We start from the raw sequence: 22,088 nt of genomic DNA on the forward strand, positions 1-22,088 counted from the left end.
TGAATCACTATATTGCTTTGTTGTAATGTCGACAGTATAAAATATTTCTCTAGTTGTTGGCTTGTTTTCAAAATTGAGACTAAAGTTAAAACTGTGTTGTGTGAGAGATAAAAAAAAAAAAATGAGAGCCTTTGTCATTTCCATATTTTTTTGCTAGTGTCTGATTATAAAATTAAGAGATTAATATTAGACATCTAACTTTTACAAAAAAGTAATTAAAAACTAATTAACTATGAAATGTAAAATTTTTAAAAATTATTTCTTATTACTTTATTTAGTTTTCAATGCATACTGACCTGGCTAGAATTATTCAAGAAATCATCAAAGAATTCCAGACCAATCCACCTGAATTGATTCAGAAGTCCAGGTATTTTCTTTTTTTGTTATATTTACGTTTATATGATCCATGAAAAAGAAACTCTCACTTTTGATTTTTGAAATGTATTTAATCATTATTTATATTTAGATGATTATATTTAATCATTGCCATATGTGTATGAGAGTTTAATATCTATATAATATCGGTGTAAATACCCCATAGATAACTCTTAAGAAACTGTGATGGTAGTGTGGGAGGAATCATTTGCTCTGTTTCTCTACCATCGTAGTTTCTTAAGAGTTATCTATGGTGTGTTTACACTGATATTATATAGATATTAAACTCTTAACGTAATTATGCCTTGTGTATGATAGTAGAAATGAATAGCATTTGGAAATAACATAAAATAATTGTGTTTATATTTTTCAGGGTGTCCCACAAACTTCCTTTACAAATGTTATTTCTAGGTGAGAGAAGATATTTTCAACTATTTATTCACCAACTGGAAAATGTATGTTCTGCAGTAGATAGGAACATAATTGCAAAAATTCCATCCTCTTGGTTTTGTTTTTGATTGAAAAGCTTTTCTATGGGCTTATAACTTGTATGGTTTCATTCTTGGGTGGTGACATAACATGTTACACACTTTTGGCCTTTACATTAAGCTCAGAATTGGAATGTTGTATGGATTTAGCATTAGCATTAGTAGAGGCATATGATGCAAGAAAGCAAGTTTATACAGCAACAGCCAAAAAAAAAAAAAACTTCTCATTTCACCCATCCATTCATTCTAAATGTTTGTCTAGTTCTTCCTTGAATTTGTTTAAACTATCAATTTCCACAACGACAGATGGAAGTTTGTTCCAGCAATCAACTATCTGCTGGATAAAGGCGAATTTCAGCACATATATTCGACAACTGTCTTTCCTCAATTTCAGTTTATACTCCCCCCTCAGGTTTGTAATCTGAGCAAGAGCATTGTTAAGGCCTATATGAGAGCTTGAAGGACAGAGTGGATGTCCCCGAAGGATCTAAATTGAGGGGTCCATCAAGCTCTCAGCTGCCCACATCAATTCCAGAGCTTGCACTTGAACATCACGCAACACAGCTGCAACCCCCAAACCAGAATGCGCTGGTCCCGCAGGAACTAGTAGTTGTTGGTGACTCTATTGTCAGGAAAACGGGGAACATATTGTGTAAAAAGGATAGGTGGAACAGGACCAGGGTATTGCCAGGGGCAAAGGTTGATGTTGTAGAGCAGATATCAACTTTTAAGGGCACAAAAGGTGATATTGTTGTACACGTTGGCACTAATGATATTAAAATGAATTGGGATAGAATTTTTCTCAGCCTGGTCTGTGCTTGTTAACAGGAGAGACTGCTTCTAACGAAATGGGATACACTTAAATATAAAGGGTGCAAGAATATTTGATGATGCTATCGAGGCAGTGTTAGGTGGATCGGAAAACTGTTAGATTGGGAGCAGGATACATGGACTAATAGATTAACAGTAGCTGCTGGCAGAGGTGAAACTGATTCTTGCACTGCTTCTATTGGAATGAGCAGCAGCCTTGAAAACAAGATGTAGGGAATTTCAGAGACTGCCGGGAGTCACTGTGGTACAAGTAAACACATGGGTTGTGTTAGGGTAGCTAAGAATAGGAAGAGGTGCATGTATACTTGTGTGTACACCAATGCTAGGAGTTTAGTAAACAAATTTGATGAATTTGAGGTGTTGGTCAAAACATCAAAGGCTGATGTTGTTGGGATATCAGAGACATGGTGTCACAGATATGAATGCAGAACTGGAATTTGGGGAGTACAATGTGTACAGGAAGGATAGACAGGATAGGAAGGGAGAGGAGGTTATGCTATTAGTTAAGATACAGTGTTGGGTCCATTGTTGTTTTCTATATTTATAAATGATATTGATGATGGTATATCAGACGATACGAAAGTTGGCAGAGTTGTTAATGACAGTATACTGCTGCAACAGGATCTAGAAAAGTTGAGCAGATATGCTGAGAGGTGGCAAATGAAGTTTAACATTGACAAATGTAAAGTACTACCTATGGGAAGCAGTAACCCCAGAGTAATGTATCAACTCTGTGGTACTACACTGACAGTGGTAGTGAATGAAAAGGACCTAGGGGTAATTTTGCAAGCAGATATGAAGTTTTCTGGACAGTGCAGACAGTCTGCAAGAGTAGCTCATGGTGTCTTGTCAATGATGTACAGGAATTTTTCTAGCAGGGATGAAGAGGTGATTATCCCCTTGTATAAGGCGATGGTCAGGCCACGCCTTGAGTACTGTATACAGGTTTGGAGGTCTCATTTTAAGAAGGATGTAGAGCTATTGGAACGAGTACAGAGAAGGGCAACAAAATTAGTGAATGGAACAAAGGGTTGCTCTTATGAAGAAAGACTTAAGTTTTACAGATTACAGTGTTTGAAAACTAAGCATGTGCGAGGTGATCTGATTGAGGTGTATAAAGCCTTGAATGGTTTGAGCATGCCCAATGCTGATGGGATTCTTCTTCTTGCTCAGAATAATCACTTGAGAGGGCATAAATTCAAATTGAAGAAAGACAGTTGTATTATAGATGTATGGAAGTTTGCCTTTAGCTAGCAGGTAGTTTATTGGTGTAACAGACTTCTGTCTTTTGTCGTGGAAGTTGATAGCCTAAATAAATTTGAGGCTGAGCTGGACAGGTATTTGAAACCAATGGATGGGTGAAATTGGAGCTTTTTTTTGGCTGATGCTGCATAAGCTTGCTTTCTTGCATCGTGTGCCTCTGCTAATGCTAAAGAGGAAGAATTCCATCAGCATTGAGCCTGCTCAGTCTATTCAAGGCCTTAATACACCTCAGTCAGATTGCCTCACAGGTGCCTAGTTTCCAGATGCTGCAATATGCAGAACTTAAACCTTTCGTCATAACAGCAACCCTTTTTTCCCCTCACCAATCTTGTTGCCCTTCTCTATACTCATTCTAGGAACCCTACATCCTTTGGAAAATGAGGCTTCTGTGACCTGTATGCAGTACTCAAGGTTTAGCCTGACCGTTGCCTTATGCAAAGGGATCAATCACCTTCTTATCCCTGCTCGCAAAATTCATGTATATCATTGACAAGACCCCATGATCTACTCTGGCAGACTGTCTGCACTGCTCAGAAAACTTCATTCTGACTGCACAATTACCCCCAGGTATCTTTCATTTCCTGCTACCCTAAGTGTAACACTGCCCAGTTGTTACATTTTGGTGGGGTTACTGCTACGCATATGCAGTACTTTGTATTTGTTAATGTTAAACTTCAGTTGCCACTTCTCAGCCCATCTGCCCAACTTTTCCAGATCCTGTTGTAGTAGCATACTGTTGTCAACAATCCTCCCAATCTTTGTATTATCTGTAAACTTTGATATTAAGCTTGATATACCTTTATCAGTATCATTGATAAATATAGAAAACAACAGTTGACCCAACACCAAACCTTGGGGGTCACCACTAATAACAGTAGTTCACGAAGAGCAGTATCCATTGATTACCACTCTGTCTTCTCCCTCTCAACCATCCTTCTATCCATTGTAGCAACTTGCCCTTAATGCTATACTGCTCCAATTTGTACCGTATTTGTACAGTAACAAAAACTTTCTTGAAATCCAAGTATATGTTACCAAAATTATTTTTTGCATCCAGTTCCTTTGTAACCACATTATAATATCCTATCAAATTTGTCAGACAAGACTTTCCCTTAACAAACCCATGCTGTGTCAGAATTATTTCTGCAGTCTTGTCTAGATGACCCTGCACTTCTAACCAGTGACTCCATTATTATACCTTGAACAGAAGCCAAACTAGCAGGTCTGTAATTACTCATTTCACCTTCTGATTTCCCTTTGTGAATTGGAGATAACTTGTACATCTCCAGTCTATGGGGATGTCCCCTGAGTCCATGGATGCTCTCATAATTATGGCTAAGGGTTTGCTTACTTCCTTTGCCACCTCCTTTAATATAACCGGATAGATCCCATCCACCCCAGGTGTCTTATGTTTAACTTCAACAATTTCTCCTTCACTTTGCTCTCAGTTATTACAAAATCATTTAACTCCTTGTTAGAGTTTGATTAACATCTGAACCTAGACTAGGTGCATTATAACCTAAGCTGCTGTTGCGCCAATAACTCTTAAACAACAACATTAACATATGACCTTCTCCTTCTTGAATAACTCCTCATGTGTGAATCTAGATGCAGAATACTGATTTAGTTTGGCAGCTATCTGAGAATGATCATCTACAGTCAAACCATTAATATCAAGTGGACCAATCTGATTCATCCCCTTCCTTTTAGAGTTTATATAAATAAAGTCTTTGCTGTTTTTCTTTGCATCCATTACCAAAGATTTCTCATAATCTGTCATCGCTTGCCTAACCTCCTTTGTGACTTTATTACAGACTAGCTTATTCACCGATGTGCCAAAACATTATGCCCAGCTACCTAATATGATGTTGGTCCTCCACATGCAGCCAAAACAGCTCGTACTGGCAAGGCATGGATTCTACAAGATTTCTAAGTGTATCTTGTGGTACCAACACGTAACCGGCAGATCCTTTAACTCCTGTATGGTCTGTGGTTGAGATGCTGCATACCACAGATGCTCAATGGAATTGATGTCTTTGGAGACCAGGGCAATACCTGGAAGTCTTCCTCATGTTCCTCAAACCAGTCTCGAACAATCAGAGTGGTGTGGCATGGCGCATTATCCTGCTGAAATATAGCACTGCCAGAGGGTAACACTGTTGCCATGAAAGGGTGTACATGGTCAGCAATGATGTTTGGGTAGGTGGTAGATATCATAGTGCCCAGCACATGGATGACTGGATGCAGGGTGTCCCAGCAGAACATCACCCAAAGCATGACTGCTGCCACCGGCTTGTTTTTGTTCCATGGTGCATCTAGGCACCATCACTTCCCAAGGTAAATGATGCACACATAACCGGCCACTCACATGATGCAACAGGAAACGTGATTCATCGGACCAGATGACCTTCTTCCAATTACTGAAGGTCCAGTTTCGATGCTCGCATACCCATTGTAGGCACTGAACTGTGGTTAGCATGGGCACTCGGAGTGGCCTGCAGCTACGCAGCCCCATTTTCAACAGAGTTCGATGTACACATTACTCCCGTCACCAGCATTCCAATTACTGGCGAGTTGCACCACAGTCGCCCTTCTGTTGCCATGTACCATCTGGGAGAGCCATCGCTCACCTCGAGCATCGATTAGCTGTGGTCGTCCAACACCTTGCCGACGGTTTGTGGGTTTCCCCTCAGACCACTTTCGGTAGGTACTAACCACAGCCGACCGTGAGCACCCCGCCAGCCGTGCTGTTTCGGATATACTCTGACCCAGTCATCTGGCCATTACAATTTGGCCTTTGTCAAACTCGCTAAAGTCCGCTGCCTTTCCCATCTGAAGAAGAAGAGTAACACTGATTAACAGAACTCAGTATCAGATGTTTTATACCATGTCCTGACCTGTGCATGCGCTATAGTTCACCTGCAGTTGCTTCAATTTTCATAATGACTCGCTGGTCATAATGTTTTGGATCATCGGTGTATATACCTTAGGTTCTGTGTTCCCTGATAATTTACATGCATCCCATGCATATTTCTTCTCTGCCACGAGTCTCATTAGTTCATCTGACATCCATTTGGGCATACCTAGAATAGTATTTCTTATTTAGAACAAAAAGCCTAGTAGTTTACAAGATTACTTCTTTGAATGCTTCCCATTTACAATTTGCTGTTGGTAACATCATCAGTTGGTCCCTCTACAGAATTTAAAAACTATCTGAGACCATTGTTAGTCACCTTTACAAAAGCAAAACCCTTCCCTTTACCCCTAATGGTAGTTAAATCTTTTAAGTAAATCCCACATCAGTACACTGTGATCACTGCCACCTAGTGGTTCTTTTATCTTCAAATTCTTAATTCATGAATAATCACTGCTGATAATCAGATCAAGAGTGTTACTCCCTCTTGTTGCAACAGTGCGTAGCACACGCTTCTTGATTAGACCGGGGTTCGAGCCTGTCACCACCAAATACGGAGGATGTGGAAAGGTCAGGGAATGACCACCGCATATCCCGGAGCAATATGGCCTTAGTTGCTAATGCTCCTAAAAATCAAAACAACAACAACCCTCTTGTTGCCTCTCTAACATGCTGCTGTAGAAAACAGTCATCCAGTAAATCCACAAAAGCCTTGCTAGTGTGTGAGTGACCAATCCACAAATTCCAGTCAATATCTGGGAAATTAAAATCCCCCATTATAAGACTCTCTGATTTACTGGCCCATTATATTTCTCTGTATAATTGTTCATTGTACTCATCACAGTCATTAGGCCTATAACTCCTACCGTTATTTTTGTTTTCCCAATGCTTATGTCACACCAAACTGACTCAACATTGCACTGGCCGTCTATGTCAACTGGATACACTTCCTTGGATTTTATGTGTTTCTTAATAACAGCATAAACTCTCCTCCCTTCCTATCCTTTCTGTACACATTGTACTCCCCCAAATTCCAAATATTCATTCCTTATATCTGTCTGACACCACATCTCTGATATCCCAACAATATCTCTGCCTTTAATATCTTGACCAGCACTTGAAATTCATCAACTTTATTTACTATACTTTAACATAGGTGTACATGCAAGTATACATGCACCTGTTCTTACTCTTAGTTACTCTAACACAGCCCATGTATTTACTTGTTTCATTGCTCCCCACAGTTCCTGAAATCCCCAGAAACTTGCTTTCCGGGCTGCTGCTCATTCCAATAGAAACAGTTGAAGAATTATTTCCATCTCTGCCTGTGGCTGCTGTTAATCTATTTGTCTGTGAATTCCACCCCCCCCAAGCTAGCAGTTTTCTGACCCACTTAACATTGCCTCGGTACCATCAGAAAATATTCTCGCACCCTTTCTATTTAAGTGTATCGCATCCCTGTAGAAGCAATCTCTCCTGTTAACAAGCACAGACCACGTTGAAAAAAGTTTTACCCCACGAGCCTTGCACAATCTCTTAAGGGCTGAATCGATTGACAAGGCTCTCATCACATACTCTGGATTTTGATGGATTTTTTCCCCTCTGGACTTTGCATAAAACTTCCTTGAGCCAGTTCCACTGTCTCTACACTAACTTCTGTTTGATTCCTCAGCTAGGATGATTGCATAAACAGGTGGCTTTTCTCATGCTATTCTGCAACAGTACAGAATATTCATACACAGTATGCCTTCTCAGGGTTGGTAACTTCCACCTGATTATGGTTTTTTAATTATGCCGCTATCTACTTCAGTATGCACATTTTCTTGTTGGTGATCAAAAACTGAAAGATATCCTCTGTTACCTGGAAGTGGTTTCAGATTTGTATCATGTATTCTATTCACACAGTAATGTTTTAGTTTTGTAAAGGAAGTTTGTGGATGCTCTATATCTATTAATAGTATACAGGATGCCCTGTATACTATTAAATAAACTAATTGTTTTCTAGGAAATGTTATTTTTCCTTTACTTTTTAAACTTTTTTGAGCGCCTTAAAATTAACTGTCCTTATTAACAAAGAAATAAATACAATAAATAAAGTAATGGGACCAATTTTATTGTGCAGTTTCATGGATCACTTTTGTTAAATTAAAGTTGACTAAAGTAAAGATAACAGTTTAGCTTCCTTGGCTGCTATTTTTTTTTTTTTTACGTTATTAATTACCAAGAGGATTCAAGATTCATCTTAAGGTAATTTTCAATATATATTGATTGACAAATAACTGTAATATTCAGTAAAATCCCATTGGAGTGAACTTTTTGTAAGTTGTACCAAAATGATTTTTTGTTCTATAGTTTTTCTGAAAATTATTTTTAAAAATATATATTATTTATATAAACAAATTTTGCTTTACTTTTTTATTAATTATATTAGTAATTTCTGTTTTATTTCACTTGGAAATTGCCTTTAAAATCAATGAATAAATAAATAAAATGACAGTATATGTTTCATGAAAGTAAAAAAATTGGCGAAGGTAAAGAAAGCCAACACGAGAACGATGAGAAACATCGGATAACTTATGCGGAAAATTAGTTTCCCAATACGACACTTTAGCGCTGCTCGCTTGGTAAACAGACGGTAGGCGTTATCGGTCTGGAGCAAAGTAGAGAATGATATACTGATTGACAGGTAGGCATGGCAAACGATCTGCTGATTGGTGCGCGAACACAACACAACACATGATAACATCAGTTTAGTATCACTCAGAAGCACTAATGGTAACTTGCCCTAATGAATGCTTTCCATAATGGTGAAAAAAAGGTCAGATTACCTCTACTTGAATCCCATGGGAGCTTGAACCCCTCCCAAAGTGGAAGGGGTAACATAATCTTTTTTCTTTAAAATCATGGGTGGACTAGCACATAAATTGTTTATTAATAAAATATTAATTTTTTATTACTGCACTTTTATTTTTAAAGACACTCGTGTGGATACACACGTATCATAATGTCAATCAATACTTCAATAGCTATTCACCATATATATATAAAGAATCTTTCTTTCTCTATTATTTCCTAACCTAACGTTTAAGGTTAGGTCACGAAATATAACGAAAAATAAAGAAACCTTTTCCTTTTTTCGTAACCAAACCTAAATCGACAATATAGTAAAAACACTCATGAACTCCAAAAATCTGCTTTTAATAATGAGAAAAAAGCATCAGGAAGAACAAAAAAATGAATGGAACGAAACTTTTATTAATTTAGTTTTCATCAAAAAATCAACCAATGTTTTATTTTCCTTACAAATATCTTCCATCTTTAAAAGATTCATTGCTACTGTTACCTGTTTACCATTCATCACAAAACTATTATGCACTGTTCTTTACTCATAAATATACATTATAATGCTGACCAATGACTACACAGTAGCTTGTTGTTTGTCATGCCCATCACCAATCATTTCATCGTTTGCCATGCCTACCTGTCAATGAATATTTTCCTTCTTGATTTTGGCTCCAGATCAATAACACCTACTGTCTGTTTACCGAGCGAGCAGTGCTAGAGTCTAGTGTCGGGAAACTAATTTTCCACGTAAGTTATTCGACGTTTCTCCTTCGTTCTCATGTTGGCTTTCTTTACCTTAGCCAAAAAATTTTGTTCAGAGACTGTCATTTTGAAAGGCAGTTTTATTTATAAGAAATCTATACATTCAGAAATATTGTATAGTAGGTACAACATGTTAATTTTAACAAATTAATACATCAGTTTTGCTTTTAATGTTTAATTTTTTTCCTATCTGTAATACAAAAATTCAACATTAGTGCAATCAAAAATAAGTTGGTATCACAGGTATAAAAAAAAAGCACAACCATCCAAGAAGATGGAAATATAGTAAAAGGTATGATACTGCTTTTGCTGCATCTTTTAAAACTTCCATTTCCTCCCCCCCCCCCTTTTTGAATGAATGCTTTCATATCTGTATTTACAATAGGGCTACATTCGTTGCAAAATAATTCATTGTACGCAATTTTTCATCAGAACTGTTTCATTCAGTTGAGGCTTACAAAGTATTAATAAGGAAGGAATTGACTGGAACTTTGAAATATTTTCATTATAGTTAAATTATCATTAAAACAGTATTCATTGTAATAGAATTTTACTTTATATAATATGCTTATTGCACTGTATATCTAAATTTGCAATATCTAAGCAGCATTGCATAATTAAAATCTCAAAAGATTGATAACGTTAAAATGTACTAGGTTGCACCTGTAAATGTGAAATGTTTTGAAGTACTATTTGAAAATGTGTGATATCCAATTATCTCTAAAATTTATTTATTTTTATTTCAGATCTTTTAGTATGTTGTTTGAAGCCCTTTTTAAATATATAATTTTCAGTGAATAAATTTATACTATATGGTTTCAGGGGTTGGGGTAACATTGAGTAGTTGAAATAAAATTGGTATGCTTTGATCATGGTGAATGTTTTGTTCCCACTGAAGGCTGAGTACTTGTTGCTAAGGCTTGGGCCTATGTTCATCTTAGAGATATACCATGTCCTCAATTAAGCAGTGGTAATTAAAGTGAATGGCTAAGTTCTGAGAATGTAGAATGAAGCTATATTTGAAGCTATGTCTGAATGAGTTTTATTAAGTGTTCTATAAAGATATAATCTTAGTAATTAATTGTTAAGAAGATAACTATATTTACTTTTCACTTCAGTTAATCATAATAGAAAAAAGAAAAAGAAAAATTCAATTAATTTAAAATCTGATAAAAAATAGAATCTGCCAGAAATGTAACACACTGCATACATTACCTAACTTGTAATGGATATGTTATCATATGTTTAAACATTTAATAAGAAAAAGCTCAATCAATGTCACATTTTCAGCATTTGTTTCATTGGTCCCTGGAAAGCTTTTAAGATCAAGCATAACCTCCTCCCCCTTAGCACATCTGTCATATAAATGAAAGTTCGTTTTTTGCATTATTCCAGAACGAAAATTTGAATTAAGGCCAAATTTTCAACCTATTTTCTATGGGATCTTGGGAAAATTTCTGGTCCAGTTATGATTTTACAGCCCTCGTTCCCTTCCCCTACAAAAATTGGCATAAACGAAAGTTGTTTCACATGAATCAACAAGAAAAATGTGGATTGCTAACAAATTTTCAATGTATATTTTGTTGGTCTGTGGAATGATTTCAAGTTCAATTTCATAGTATTCCCTGTCCAGTTTCCCATACAGAAATATTACTATAAATTTGGAATAGGAGTGCTGATCCATTTCATAATTTCAGTGCTTATTAGAATATTGTAGGAATCTTTGTAACAAATTTTCGTGTCTTTGGATTGACTTATTTGTTATAAATGATGAATTATTACTATTTGCTAATGTGCCTAAAATGTAACTTGCTGAGTACATTAGATAATTTTTTTTTTTTTTTTTTATCACTATATTTTATATCAAACTTCTTTCAAAACCTTTAGCAGATGCACAAAGAAACAATAACAGTAATGTTGTACTTGTACCATTATCCCATCAGTCAGTTTTTTATGGGAGGGAAAGGAAATAATTGTTAAAAATAGCAAAATCTTAAATTTTATTCTTAATTCTAATTTTGTATTGTATAATGAGGCCAAAAGTAACTTCTGCATTCAAGTAAGTTGCCACAGGTGCTTCTTTGTATGGTATTTTAGATACTACATTGTCAGACACTGTTGTACTTGTACCATTATCCCATCAGTCAGTTTTTTATGGGAGGGAAAGGAAATAATTGTTAAAAATAGCAAAATCTTAAATTTTATTCTTAATTCTAATTTTGTATTGTATAATGAGGCCAAAAGTAACTTCTGCATTCAAGTAAGTTGCCACAGGTGCTTCTTTGTATGGTATTTTAGATACTACATTGTCAGACACTAAGCTAGTGACTGTCTGAAGAAAATAGATTTAACTGCTGACCTCTTTATTTCTTGTCTTTACTTTGTCACATAGGGCTAAGGTCTGGCTACTGTTATGTTGCCAGTAGCTGGCAAAACCATTATGTAATTGGCATCTTGACTATACTGGGACATATCATTTTATGTTTTAAATTTTCTAATTTTTTTTTAATATCCATAGTTATGTCATTGCTCTTTTACCATTTTATATATATATATATATATATATATATACAGTAATACCCCGAAGTTACGCGATAGGTGGGTCCGACGAAAATCGCGTAAGTCGAATTCGCGTAAGTCGGGGTACAACTTTGCATATAAATACATATAAATTTTGCTTAATTGGGACCAAGGACTAACAAAAACACTAGTTTAGAAGAAAAATATTAATAAAATTGCAGTTCTTTATACATATTAATACAAAATATGTATTAAAAAAACAAATGACTTACGTTAAAAAGTTATTTCGATGTCGATGGCTTCATAAAATCTAACAAATTCGTCTGACAACACAGCGCGTTCTTTTTTTCACGCAGAATTTCTTCGTAGCAAGCTAATAATTTTTTTTTTATTCCTTGCTTTGTAGCTATAACGCGTTCTTCGTTCCATGTGCTTTTCGCCGTTGCTTCATTTAGGCCTGTAGCACGTGCAATATCACATGGTCTTTCATTTCGCTCAAAGCGTTCCACAATTTCATATTTTTTCTCTATCGACAGAGGCGGACTGGCCATAAGCCTTACCGGGGAAACCCCGGTGGGCCGGAGGCCGGTGTGATTTTGGCCATAAGCCATAGTATGAGGCCACTATAAATTTTCCTGGGTAAGAACTTTTGACCCAGTCCGCCTCTGTTTATCGATAATTGCTTTTCTTTTTCTCTCTGAATCTGCAGTGTCTTCACCAGGACGCTTCCTTTTCACACCTTTTAATTAAGTATTTTACTCATTTTTAGGGAATAAAGCACAATTACAAAACGAGGAGGCACGCTTGATACGCATAAACAAAGCTGCGCGCATGTAGCAACTGAATAAACAACACCATAAAGGCAGAGATACGCTATTAACACCTCACATTTCTAGGGGTTACTACCATAAAACAATAAAAATCCAGTTGCGTTTCTGCTAGTGAAATCTGTTATAAACTGGTAGTGAAATCGATCTAATTGCATTTGTGATTATACCGATAGCTGGAATTGTGTTGGTTTTTACGTTATTATGGTGAAATGTGTTTCCCCTTCACTGATATAAAAAACATAAAAGCAGCAAAGTTGAATTTTGTTCATCTTTCGCTCTCATTCTCCGCCGTCGCACCGTATATCGATAACATATGAAAAACGACCTTGAAGATAGTGGGCGGCAGCGTTGCCAAACGAAAAAATCAAGAACCGCGTAACTCCGAGTTCGCGTAAGTCGGGGTAGCGTAAGTCGGGGTATTACTGTATACAACTCTCCAGATTTATGATGGAGAATCCATTGTTTTTACTCAGTTTGACCCTATCTCACCATTGTAATATAGCTGATGAAAAAAAATCTGTCTTTTTTGCAAAACCTTAGTTTTTCTCTCTTTTTGCAAAAACTAGTAAAAGTATGTTAAAATTAAAATTTTTTTGTTTTAAAAGTTTGTGAACTGCTTGTTTTCATTGACAAATTAGCGTTCAGTGAGGTAGTTTTCAAAACAGAAGCACGTAATAATTTATGGCATTATTTTGTTAACTTTTGTTAAACAGAAGTTAAACAGAGTTAGACTTAGCTAGTAGGGAAAATGAGATGATTATCCCTCTGTATAAGGCAATGGTCAGCCATACTTTGAGTACTGCGTACAGGTCTGGAAGCCTAATTTTAGGAAGGATGTAGAGTTGCTTGAGTTAGGATGTAGGGTTGCGAGTACAGAGAAGGGCAATAAGATTAGTGGGGGAATGAAGTGGTCCTCTTACCAAGAAAGGCTCAAGTTCCACAAATTGCAGCGGCTGGAGACTAGGCACCTGTGAGGTGATCTTATTGCGGTGTATAAGGCCTTGAATGGGTTGAGCATGCTGAATTCTGATGGGATTCTTCTGCTTGCTCAGATTATGAACCTGAGGGGGCATAAATTCAAATCAAATAGAGGAAAGACAGTTGTAGAATAGATGAGTGGAAGTTTGCCTTTAGCCAGCAGGTAGTTGATTGCTCGAACAAACTTCCACCTGCCGTCGGGGAAGTTGATAGCTTAAATAAATTCAAGGAGCAACTGGACAAACTTTTAGAGGGAATGGTTGTGTGAAGTTTTTTTTTTTTTTTTTTTTTGGCTGATGCTACATAAACTCATATACTTGCTTTCTTGCATCACATGCCTCTAATACTACTACTACTATTTTCTGTAATATGCAATTATTTCATTGTAGGAATTAACATTGTCTTTCGGTAAGCTACTAAAGAAATAAAATATAAAATTTCAGAAGATATATATGCAAGCCTTTTCTATGTAATACAAAATCTAAAAAAGTTATTTTTTTTGCCTCATATACTGTATGTAGATAAGATTTTTCAATTTCAAGTTGAAAATGCTATATAATCAGACATTTGCAAACCAATACGCATGGAGACAGCATGCAGTGTATAAAAAGAAATGCAATAATAGATGGTAGCATTTAATACAGATGATGATGTCTTATGTGCTGAATGTTTATACGCTTCTTTTGTGATAGAACATAATCTTCCTCTGAGTTGTGCTGATCAGGCATGTCCATCATTCAGAAATGTTTGATAGTGAAACAGTAAAAAAAAAAAAAAATTGATTGTAGAAGAACAAAAGTGACAGGCATTATTTAGTGAAATTGTATGGTTAGGAAAAGGAGGAGTGGTGATCCTAGCCTTGAAAATGGGCCATTTTAGAACTACAGATGGCAATAATCAAAGTGATTCAAAGCTGTATCCTATTGTGCTTACTTTAGTAATAAAAAAAAATTGGCAAATTGAAAGCAGCTGGCTTCTCATTCCCACCATTTGAAGGTAATAACTCTAGAGGGTACAACATTAGGCATCTTCTGCTTGATGCTCCTCATGCCGTTGCACTTCTGCTACCAGCCTATAGTATCGACATCTGGCATGATGGGACCATTGATTCTTGCTGCAGGATCAGTATCAAGAGACTTTTTTTTTTTTTTTTTTTTTTTAATGAAAACCCCAAACACGAGAGGTATTAGAACCTATAGTACTTAATACCATGCTTGGGTTGGAGGTTGAGAAGACAAAAAAAGATATTTGTTGACTTTAGACTTCAACTTCTGTAGACTGTAATTTTCAGGAAATACTTATGAAGGGAGGTTGTTCCAGAAAAAGCCATTTGAATGAATAAACAAGGAAGATGAAAAGTTGGTTTTGTGAGTTTGAAGTTGGACAGTAAATGGATGTTGGTTGGTGGCTGCACGTGTTTAGACTGTTTTGAAAAAGAGCGGGAATTATAGAAGCCAATTCAGAAGAACAGTGCCCATGGAAGTATCTGTGGAAAAGTCATGCAGCAGAAACGGTACTTATCTGAGACAGCGAGTGGAGAGACTCTGTTAGAGATAAGTCATTAATTAACCTAATTACCCTTTTCTGAATGCAATCTAGAAGCCTGAGAGAGATTTTGAGGGCACGGCCCTAGATGTGGAAACAATATTCTATGGTAGGGCGGATTTGCGATTTGTACAGAGTGAACAGCTGTTTGGAAGAAAAGTAATGCCGAGAGCAAAAGAGAAAACCAAGTTTTTTAGATGCAGAGGAAGCAATATTTGTAATATGCTTGTGCCAAGAGAGATAAGAAGTCAGGGTAATCCCCAAAAGAGATATATCATTTTGCCTAGAAATCGCAGTATCACCAAAGATAAGCATAGGAGCAGAAGAATCCTTTTGCGAGATATAAGACAAGACTGAGTTTTAGAAGGATTGAAATCAACTAAGTTGTCTTTGCCCCACTGGAGAATTACCTGGAGATCGGCATTTAAGGAATTGGTAGCAGATTTTAAAGGTTGAAGCTGATTGAGCAGGGCAAGGTTTCTCAAAATGAAGAGTGGAATGCAATGTGCTATCATCGGCAGAACTATGGATAGGATTTCCAGTCAATGGAACAAGGTCATTAATATACAAGAGGAAAAGAGTGGTGGAAAGAACTGAACCTTGGGGAACACTGGCATTAGTGGAGAAGTTAGAAGACAGAAAGCCATCTACCATCACCCTCAGTGAGCGATCAGAGAGAAAACTGGATAACCAATTACAAAAAACAGATAGCAAACCATAAGATGGAAGCTTGTTTAGAAGACCTTTATGCCAAACACGATCAAAAGCCTTTGAGATGTCAAGAGCAACTGCTTGTGTTTCACCAAACTTTTCCATTGAATTAGTCCATAAATGGACTAATTCAGTGGAAAAGTTTTAACATAAGCAAGAATATTACCAGTGGATCGACACTGATGGAATCCATATTGGCAATCGTTGATCAGATAGAATGTTTCTAGGTAGTTTAAGAGTTGGCGGTTAATTGATTTATCCATTACTTTAGAAAGAGTAGAAATAATTGCAATGAGACGATAATTGGATGGGAGGGATTTGTCACCCTTTTTAGGAACTGGCTGGATATGAGCAAATTTCCAAACAGAAGGAAAAACACCTTTGGAATAAGAAAGTGAAAAAAGTTGGCAAAGAACAGGAGTAAGTTCAGGAGCACAGGTTTTGATAACAAGTGGAGAAATACCATCACAACTTGGAGCTTTCTTAGCATTAAGATTCGTCAATATCCTTCTTTTGACGGAAGACCACAGGAGGCATTGAATGGAGCATGGTGGGAGATGTTTTACCAAGATCATTAATACATGAGTTGGAAGAAGAAAAATGGGATGCTAGCAGGTCAGCTTTATCCTTGGTTGAAGTGACAACAGAACCATCTGGTCTGGATAGAGGTGGGAGCAGAGATGGGCAAAAGTTGCGGGCAATAGCTTTGGCAAGAGACCAGAATGCCCGGCTACCATTAGGGCAACAAGCAAGTTTTCTACTCTTAGTCTGTTCAAACTCTAGTTTGGACTGAATAATAACTGCCTTACAATTGTTGCGAGCTTTGGTGTAGGCAGAAAATGAAACTGAAGAATTAGAAACAAGCCAATTACGATATGCAACGTTCTTCTCTTGAGCAGCTTTAGCACATTTATTGGAAAACCAAGGTTTAGATAAAGGACGAGATTTTAAGTGGAGTGTGGAATAAAGGATTCCTTTCCTACAAGAATAATTTGACTGCACGATCTGAGCAAAAGTTGATATCAGAAGTTTTGAAACAGTAATCCGACGAAGGAAAAGAAGAAGAGAAATCTCATAAGTCATCCCATTTTGCATTCTTTTAATGCCAAATAATACGAGGTTGGGAATAGCCATGAGATAAAGGCTCCATTGGAGAAGAGACAATCACCAAGTTGTGATCTGAGGTGCCTAAAGGACCTCTTACTTCAGCCGTGTACTTAGAAGGGTTGTTTGTGAGAAAAAGATGAAGCGTGTTGATTGTATGGTTAGGATTGTCCGGTATGCTTGTAGGTAAATGAACAATCTGTGCAAGGTCATTAATAATTGCAGTCACACTGACCAGCTGGTCAGTGTGACTAGAAAACACAAGCCAGCTGGAGTTGTGAACATTAAAATCACCAAGGAAAATTACCTCACTGTTAGGAAAGTTGGAGTGGAGAAAGTGAAGTTGCAAAGAGAGGAAGTCAGAGAGCTCCAAGTGATTAGTGGAGTTGGGAGAATGGTCAAGGCAACCGATGAATTTGACACAATGAGGTGGAGAGATTTTAAGCAAGAGAAGAGTGAAAAGAGGAGATTCCAAATTACCAAGTCTCTGACAGGGAATATCGGAACGAACATATGCACAAGTACCACCTTTGCGGCAAAAGGAATCATACAGCGAATAATTTGGGCAACTGAGATGAGCAGTAGTTCAATCACCCGATAACTGCGATTCTGTCAGAAAAAGTACATGGGGTTTGGCCGACTGCAAGTAGAAATGGACATCGTTGAGATTAGAATTCAGACCACGTATATTTGTGAAATGAACTAGGAAGTGTTTGGGAGGTTTAGATCTTTTCGCAGATAAGCTTACTCTATTAGTTTGATAATTCATGGTGTATTCAATAGTAAGAAAAATTGGGGGGGAATGCTGTATGAAGTAATGAAATTTTTGAATATGGCATACACATGGTAAAGATATACCCAGATCCTTGACATGATGTAGCCTCAACAATGCCCCCCACATACACACTACTTGGACTCCCTCCGCTCACTATCTGGCAGAGTAGAGGTAGCAAGATTATACACTGGCTGATCCGGAAGCCTCCTATAGAGTTACCAATAGGTTCGGTCCGGTGTACTAACTAGCGGCCAGCCTGTGAAAACCGTTTTAGAGCTGTACCCTTTAAATGTAAGAAAGGTTGGATCTCGCCATGATGTTCATTATAACCTCAAAAGTCATCAGTCATACTGCATGATGGAAGAGATGGGGAAGGGTTGACCAGATCATAGCACTGGAGACTAAACATGAGTTCCACCACTTCAAGCCTCCAGTACCTGATGCATACCTAAAAAAAAATACTCCTCACACCAACCAACACTCTTTCACTGCCAACCTATAGTGTCGATACCAGGTTCAATGGGACCACTGATTTTTGCTGTTGGCACCAGGTGGCCTTCCTTTACCCCACTGATGTCCGATTTATGTTCTTGTGCACACTCTGCTCATAGCTACTTGTTTTTGTTGGAAAGAGTGAATCCCATTGAGATTATCTGTTGCCATATGCCATACATTAAAGGGTCTTACACATTGCACATTCTTATGTACCTCTTTGAACTGTCATTTGACAAATTGTGACTCATTGTTAGACGTCATGATTCTTTTCACTGTCTATTGGTTGTCATCAACCAGGCAATTGGCCCATCTCTGGAGCAGTCAGTTGTTTTGGTGTGGGGATTTACTTAATGCAGATAGTTGAATTCCTCCATAATAAACTAACTACATCTGTTTGGCCATTTCATCTTATGATTAAATCATCACTTGTAGCAAACTCCCAGTCTCGTTTTTGTTTTCTTGGAAGTTTTGTCACACTGTGAAACTGCATGCTTTTAAAATTATAATCCTGCATTAATTATATATATAAGAATGACATCATGTTTCTAATATTCATGTTTATAACAGCATTTGTTGAATTTACCACTACTTTAGATTTACAGGTTGATTTATTGCACTTCTATCATTATATAAAAGCATATAAAAAAAGCAATTCACTATTTAGTTTAATGGCTGCTTTGTTAACAGGGACTAGCTGTGGTCCTAGGGTAATGTATGCAGTTGCATTTTTGCATGATTTTGCACAATTGATTTTGTATACTGCCATGAAAACTGCACATCCGATTGTTGTTGGGCTAATAAATCAGCTACAATAAAACACAAAGTTACAAACTCTTCTGCATTTGTCCATTTAGAGCATAAATAGAAATTTATTTTTTTATAAGCAGTTTATTTTTTATAAATTTATTTATTTATAAGCAGATCTTAGTTTTCTGTAGTTGTAAACTCTTTGGGTTTTGCCACTTTTTTTTTTTTTTTTCCTATGAAATCCCAAGCGCTAGAGGTATTAGAACCTATAGTACTTAGTACCATGCAAGGTTGAGAAAATGAAAGAAGATACCTGTTGACATTACACTTGAATTTCTGTAGATCATAATTTTCAGGAAATGTGTATAGGGAGGTTGTTCCAGAAAACAGAAGTAGAAGGTATAGATGAGGGAGAAGAAGGAAGCTGACTGGTTGTGGTATGTGTTCAGACTGGTTTAGGAAAAAAGAGCAGGAATTATGGAAGCCAATTCAGAAGAACAGTGCTCATTGAAGTAGCTATAGAAAAATGCATACAGCACAAACAGAACATTTATGAGACAGAGATTAGAGAGACTGTTAGAGATGGGCTATTAATTAACATAACTGCTCTTTTGAATGGCCTAGAACCCTGAGAGAGGTTTTGGGGATGCCGCCCCCAAAACCCCTCTCAGGCTTTTAGAATGTGGGAACAATATTCCACGATGGGGTGGATTTGCATTTTGTATGGAGTGAACAGCTGTTTGGAAGAAAATATGCCAAGGGTGAAAGAGAAAACCCAGTTTTTTTGATGCAGAGGAAGCAATATTTGTGTGCTTATGCCAAGAGGGATTAGAAGTTAAGGTAATTTCTAATAGAGATATATGATCTTGACCAGAAATCTGAGTCCCATCGAAGATAAGCATAGGAGCAGATGAATCTTTTTGAAAGAGATATTAGACAGGACTGAGTTTTAGAAGGATTGAAATCAACTAAGGTATCTTTGCCCCACTCAAGAATTACGTGGAGATCAGAATTTAAGCAATTGGATATTTGAGTGGACATAGAAGCTAATTCAGCTTCTATATCCACTATAAAAGTGGTTATTTGAGAAGCTGTTTGTTCAGGGCATAGTTTCTCAAACTTGAAGGTGGAATGCAATGTGCTATCATCAGCAAAACTATGGATAGGATTTCTAGTCAATGAAAGACGGTAATTAATATACAAGAGGAAAAGAGTGGGAGAAAGAACTGGATCTTGGGGAACACCTGCATTATTAGAGAAGTTAGAAGACAATGAGTCATCTACCATCACTTGCAGTGAGCAGTCAGAGGAAACTGGATATCCAGTTATAAAAAAACAGTTGGCAAACCATAAGATGAAAGCTTATTTAGATGACCTTTATGCCAAACATGATCAAAAGCCTTTGTAATGTCAAGAGCAACTGCTTGGGTTTCATCCAACTTTTCAATTGAATTTATTCATAGGTGGGTAACATAAGCCACTGTATCACTTGTGGATTAACACCGAAGGAAACCATACTGGTGATCGTTGATCATATGGAAGGTTTTTAGATTTAAGAGTTGGAAGTTAATATATTTCTCCAATTACTTTAGAAAGAGTAGAAATAAGTGCAATGGGACAATAATTGCATGGAAGGGACTTTTCATCCTTTTTAGGAATTGGCTGGATATGAGCAAATTTCCAAGATGAGAAAACAGTGGAATAAGAAAGTGAAAAAAGCAACACAGAAAAGGAAAAGGAATAAGCTCAGGAGCACGTGTTTTGGGAACAAGTGGAGAAATACCATCGGTATCTGGCATTTTCTTGTCATCAAGATTTCAAAATTTTTTTGACATTCTTTTGATGACAGACCACAAGAGGCATTGAATGGCAGTGTTACTGGGAGTGATAGGAGGTGATGTACCAAGATCACCAATACACAAAGTTGGAAGAAATGTAGGATGTTAGCGGTCAGCTTGATCTTTGGCTGAAGTGGCAATAGTACCATCCAGATTTGACAGAGGTGCAACCGATAGCTTTGGCAAGAGACTGGAATGCTTGATTGCCATTTGGACAAGAAGCAAGATTTCTACTCTTGGCCTGTTTAAAATCTTGTTTGGACTGATTAATAACTGCTTTGGTGTAGGCAGAAAATGAACCTGGAGATTAGGATACAAACCAATTGCAATATTCAACATCTTATCTTGAACAGCCTTAGCACTTTCATTGGAAAACCAAGGTTTTGATAAAGGATGAGATTTTAAAGTGCAGTATGGAGTAAAGGATTCTATCCCCTTCAAGAATAATTTCACTGATACAGTCTGAGCAAATGTTGACATCAGAAGAGTTTAAACAGTAATCTGACCAAGGAAAAGAAGAAAAGAAATCTTGCAGCTCATCCCAATTTGCATTCTTGTAATGCCAAACAACATGAAGTTGAGATTGGCCACAAGAGAAGGGCTCCATTGGGGAAGAGACCATCACCAAGTTGTGATCTGAGGTGCTTAGAGGACCACTCATCTTGACCATGTACTTAGGATTGTTTGTGAGAAAAAGATCAAGAATGTGGCTATTTTGTTAGGATTGTCTGGTATTCCTGTAAGTAAATGGACAATCTGTGTGAGGTCATTAGTAATTGCAAAAGACTCAGCATCTTGACCAATCTGGTCCATATGACTAGAAAATGGAAGCCAGCTGGAGTTGTGAACATTAAAATCAACAAGGAAAATTACCTCAATGTTAGGAAAGTTGAACTGGAATAAGTCAGGTTTCAAAGAGTTCCAAGTGATTTGTATAGTTGGGGGATCGATAGAAGCAAGAGATGAATTTGACAGAATGTGGTACAGAGATTTTAAGCCAGAGAAAGTTGAAAAGAGGAGATTCCAAATTACTGTCTCTGACAGGGAATATCAGAGCAGACATATGTA

At 37.1% G+C, this 22,088-nt stretch overlaps 1 protein-coding gene across 1 annotated transcript in view; it reads left to right on the forward strand.

Annotated features, from left to right (window-relative positions):
• LOC150076274 (vacuolar protein sorting-associated protein 37A-like) overlaps positions 1-22,088 on the forward strand; it is a 186,457-nt gene that overhangs the window by 85,469 nt on the left and 78,900 nt on the right. The window contains exon 4 of the mRNA XM_090387453.1: positions 279-367. Within this exon, the coding sequence (XP_090243579.1) occupies positions 279-367 (89 nt within the window). The remainder of the gene's footprint in view (positions 1-278; positions 368-22,088) is intronic.

The sequence above is a fragment of the Mastigoproctus giganteus genome, chromosome 13 (assembly GCF_048544385.1).
Source record: "Mastigoproctus giganteus isolate SK-2022 chromosome 13, ASM4854438v1, whole genome shotgun sequence".
Lineage (NCBI taxonomy): Eukaryota > Metazoa > Arthropoda > Arachnida > Uropygi > Thelyphonidae > Mastigoproctus > Mastigoproctus giganteus.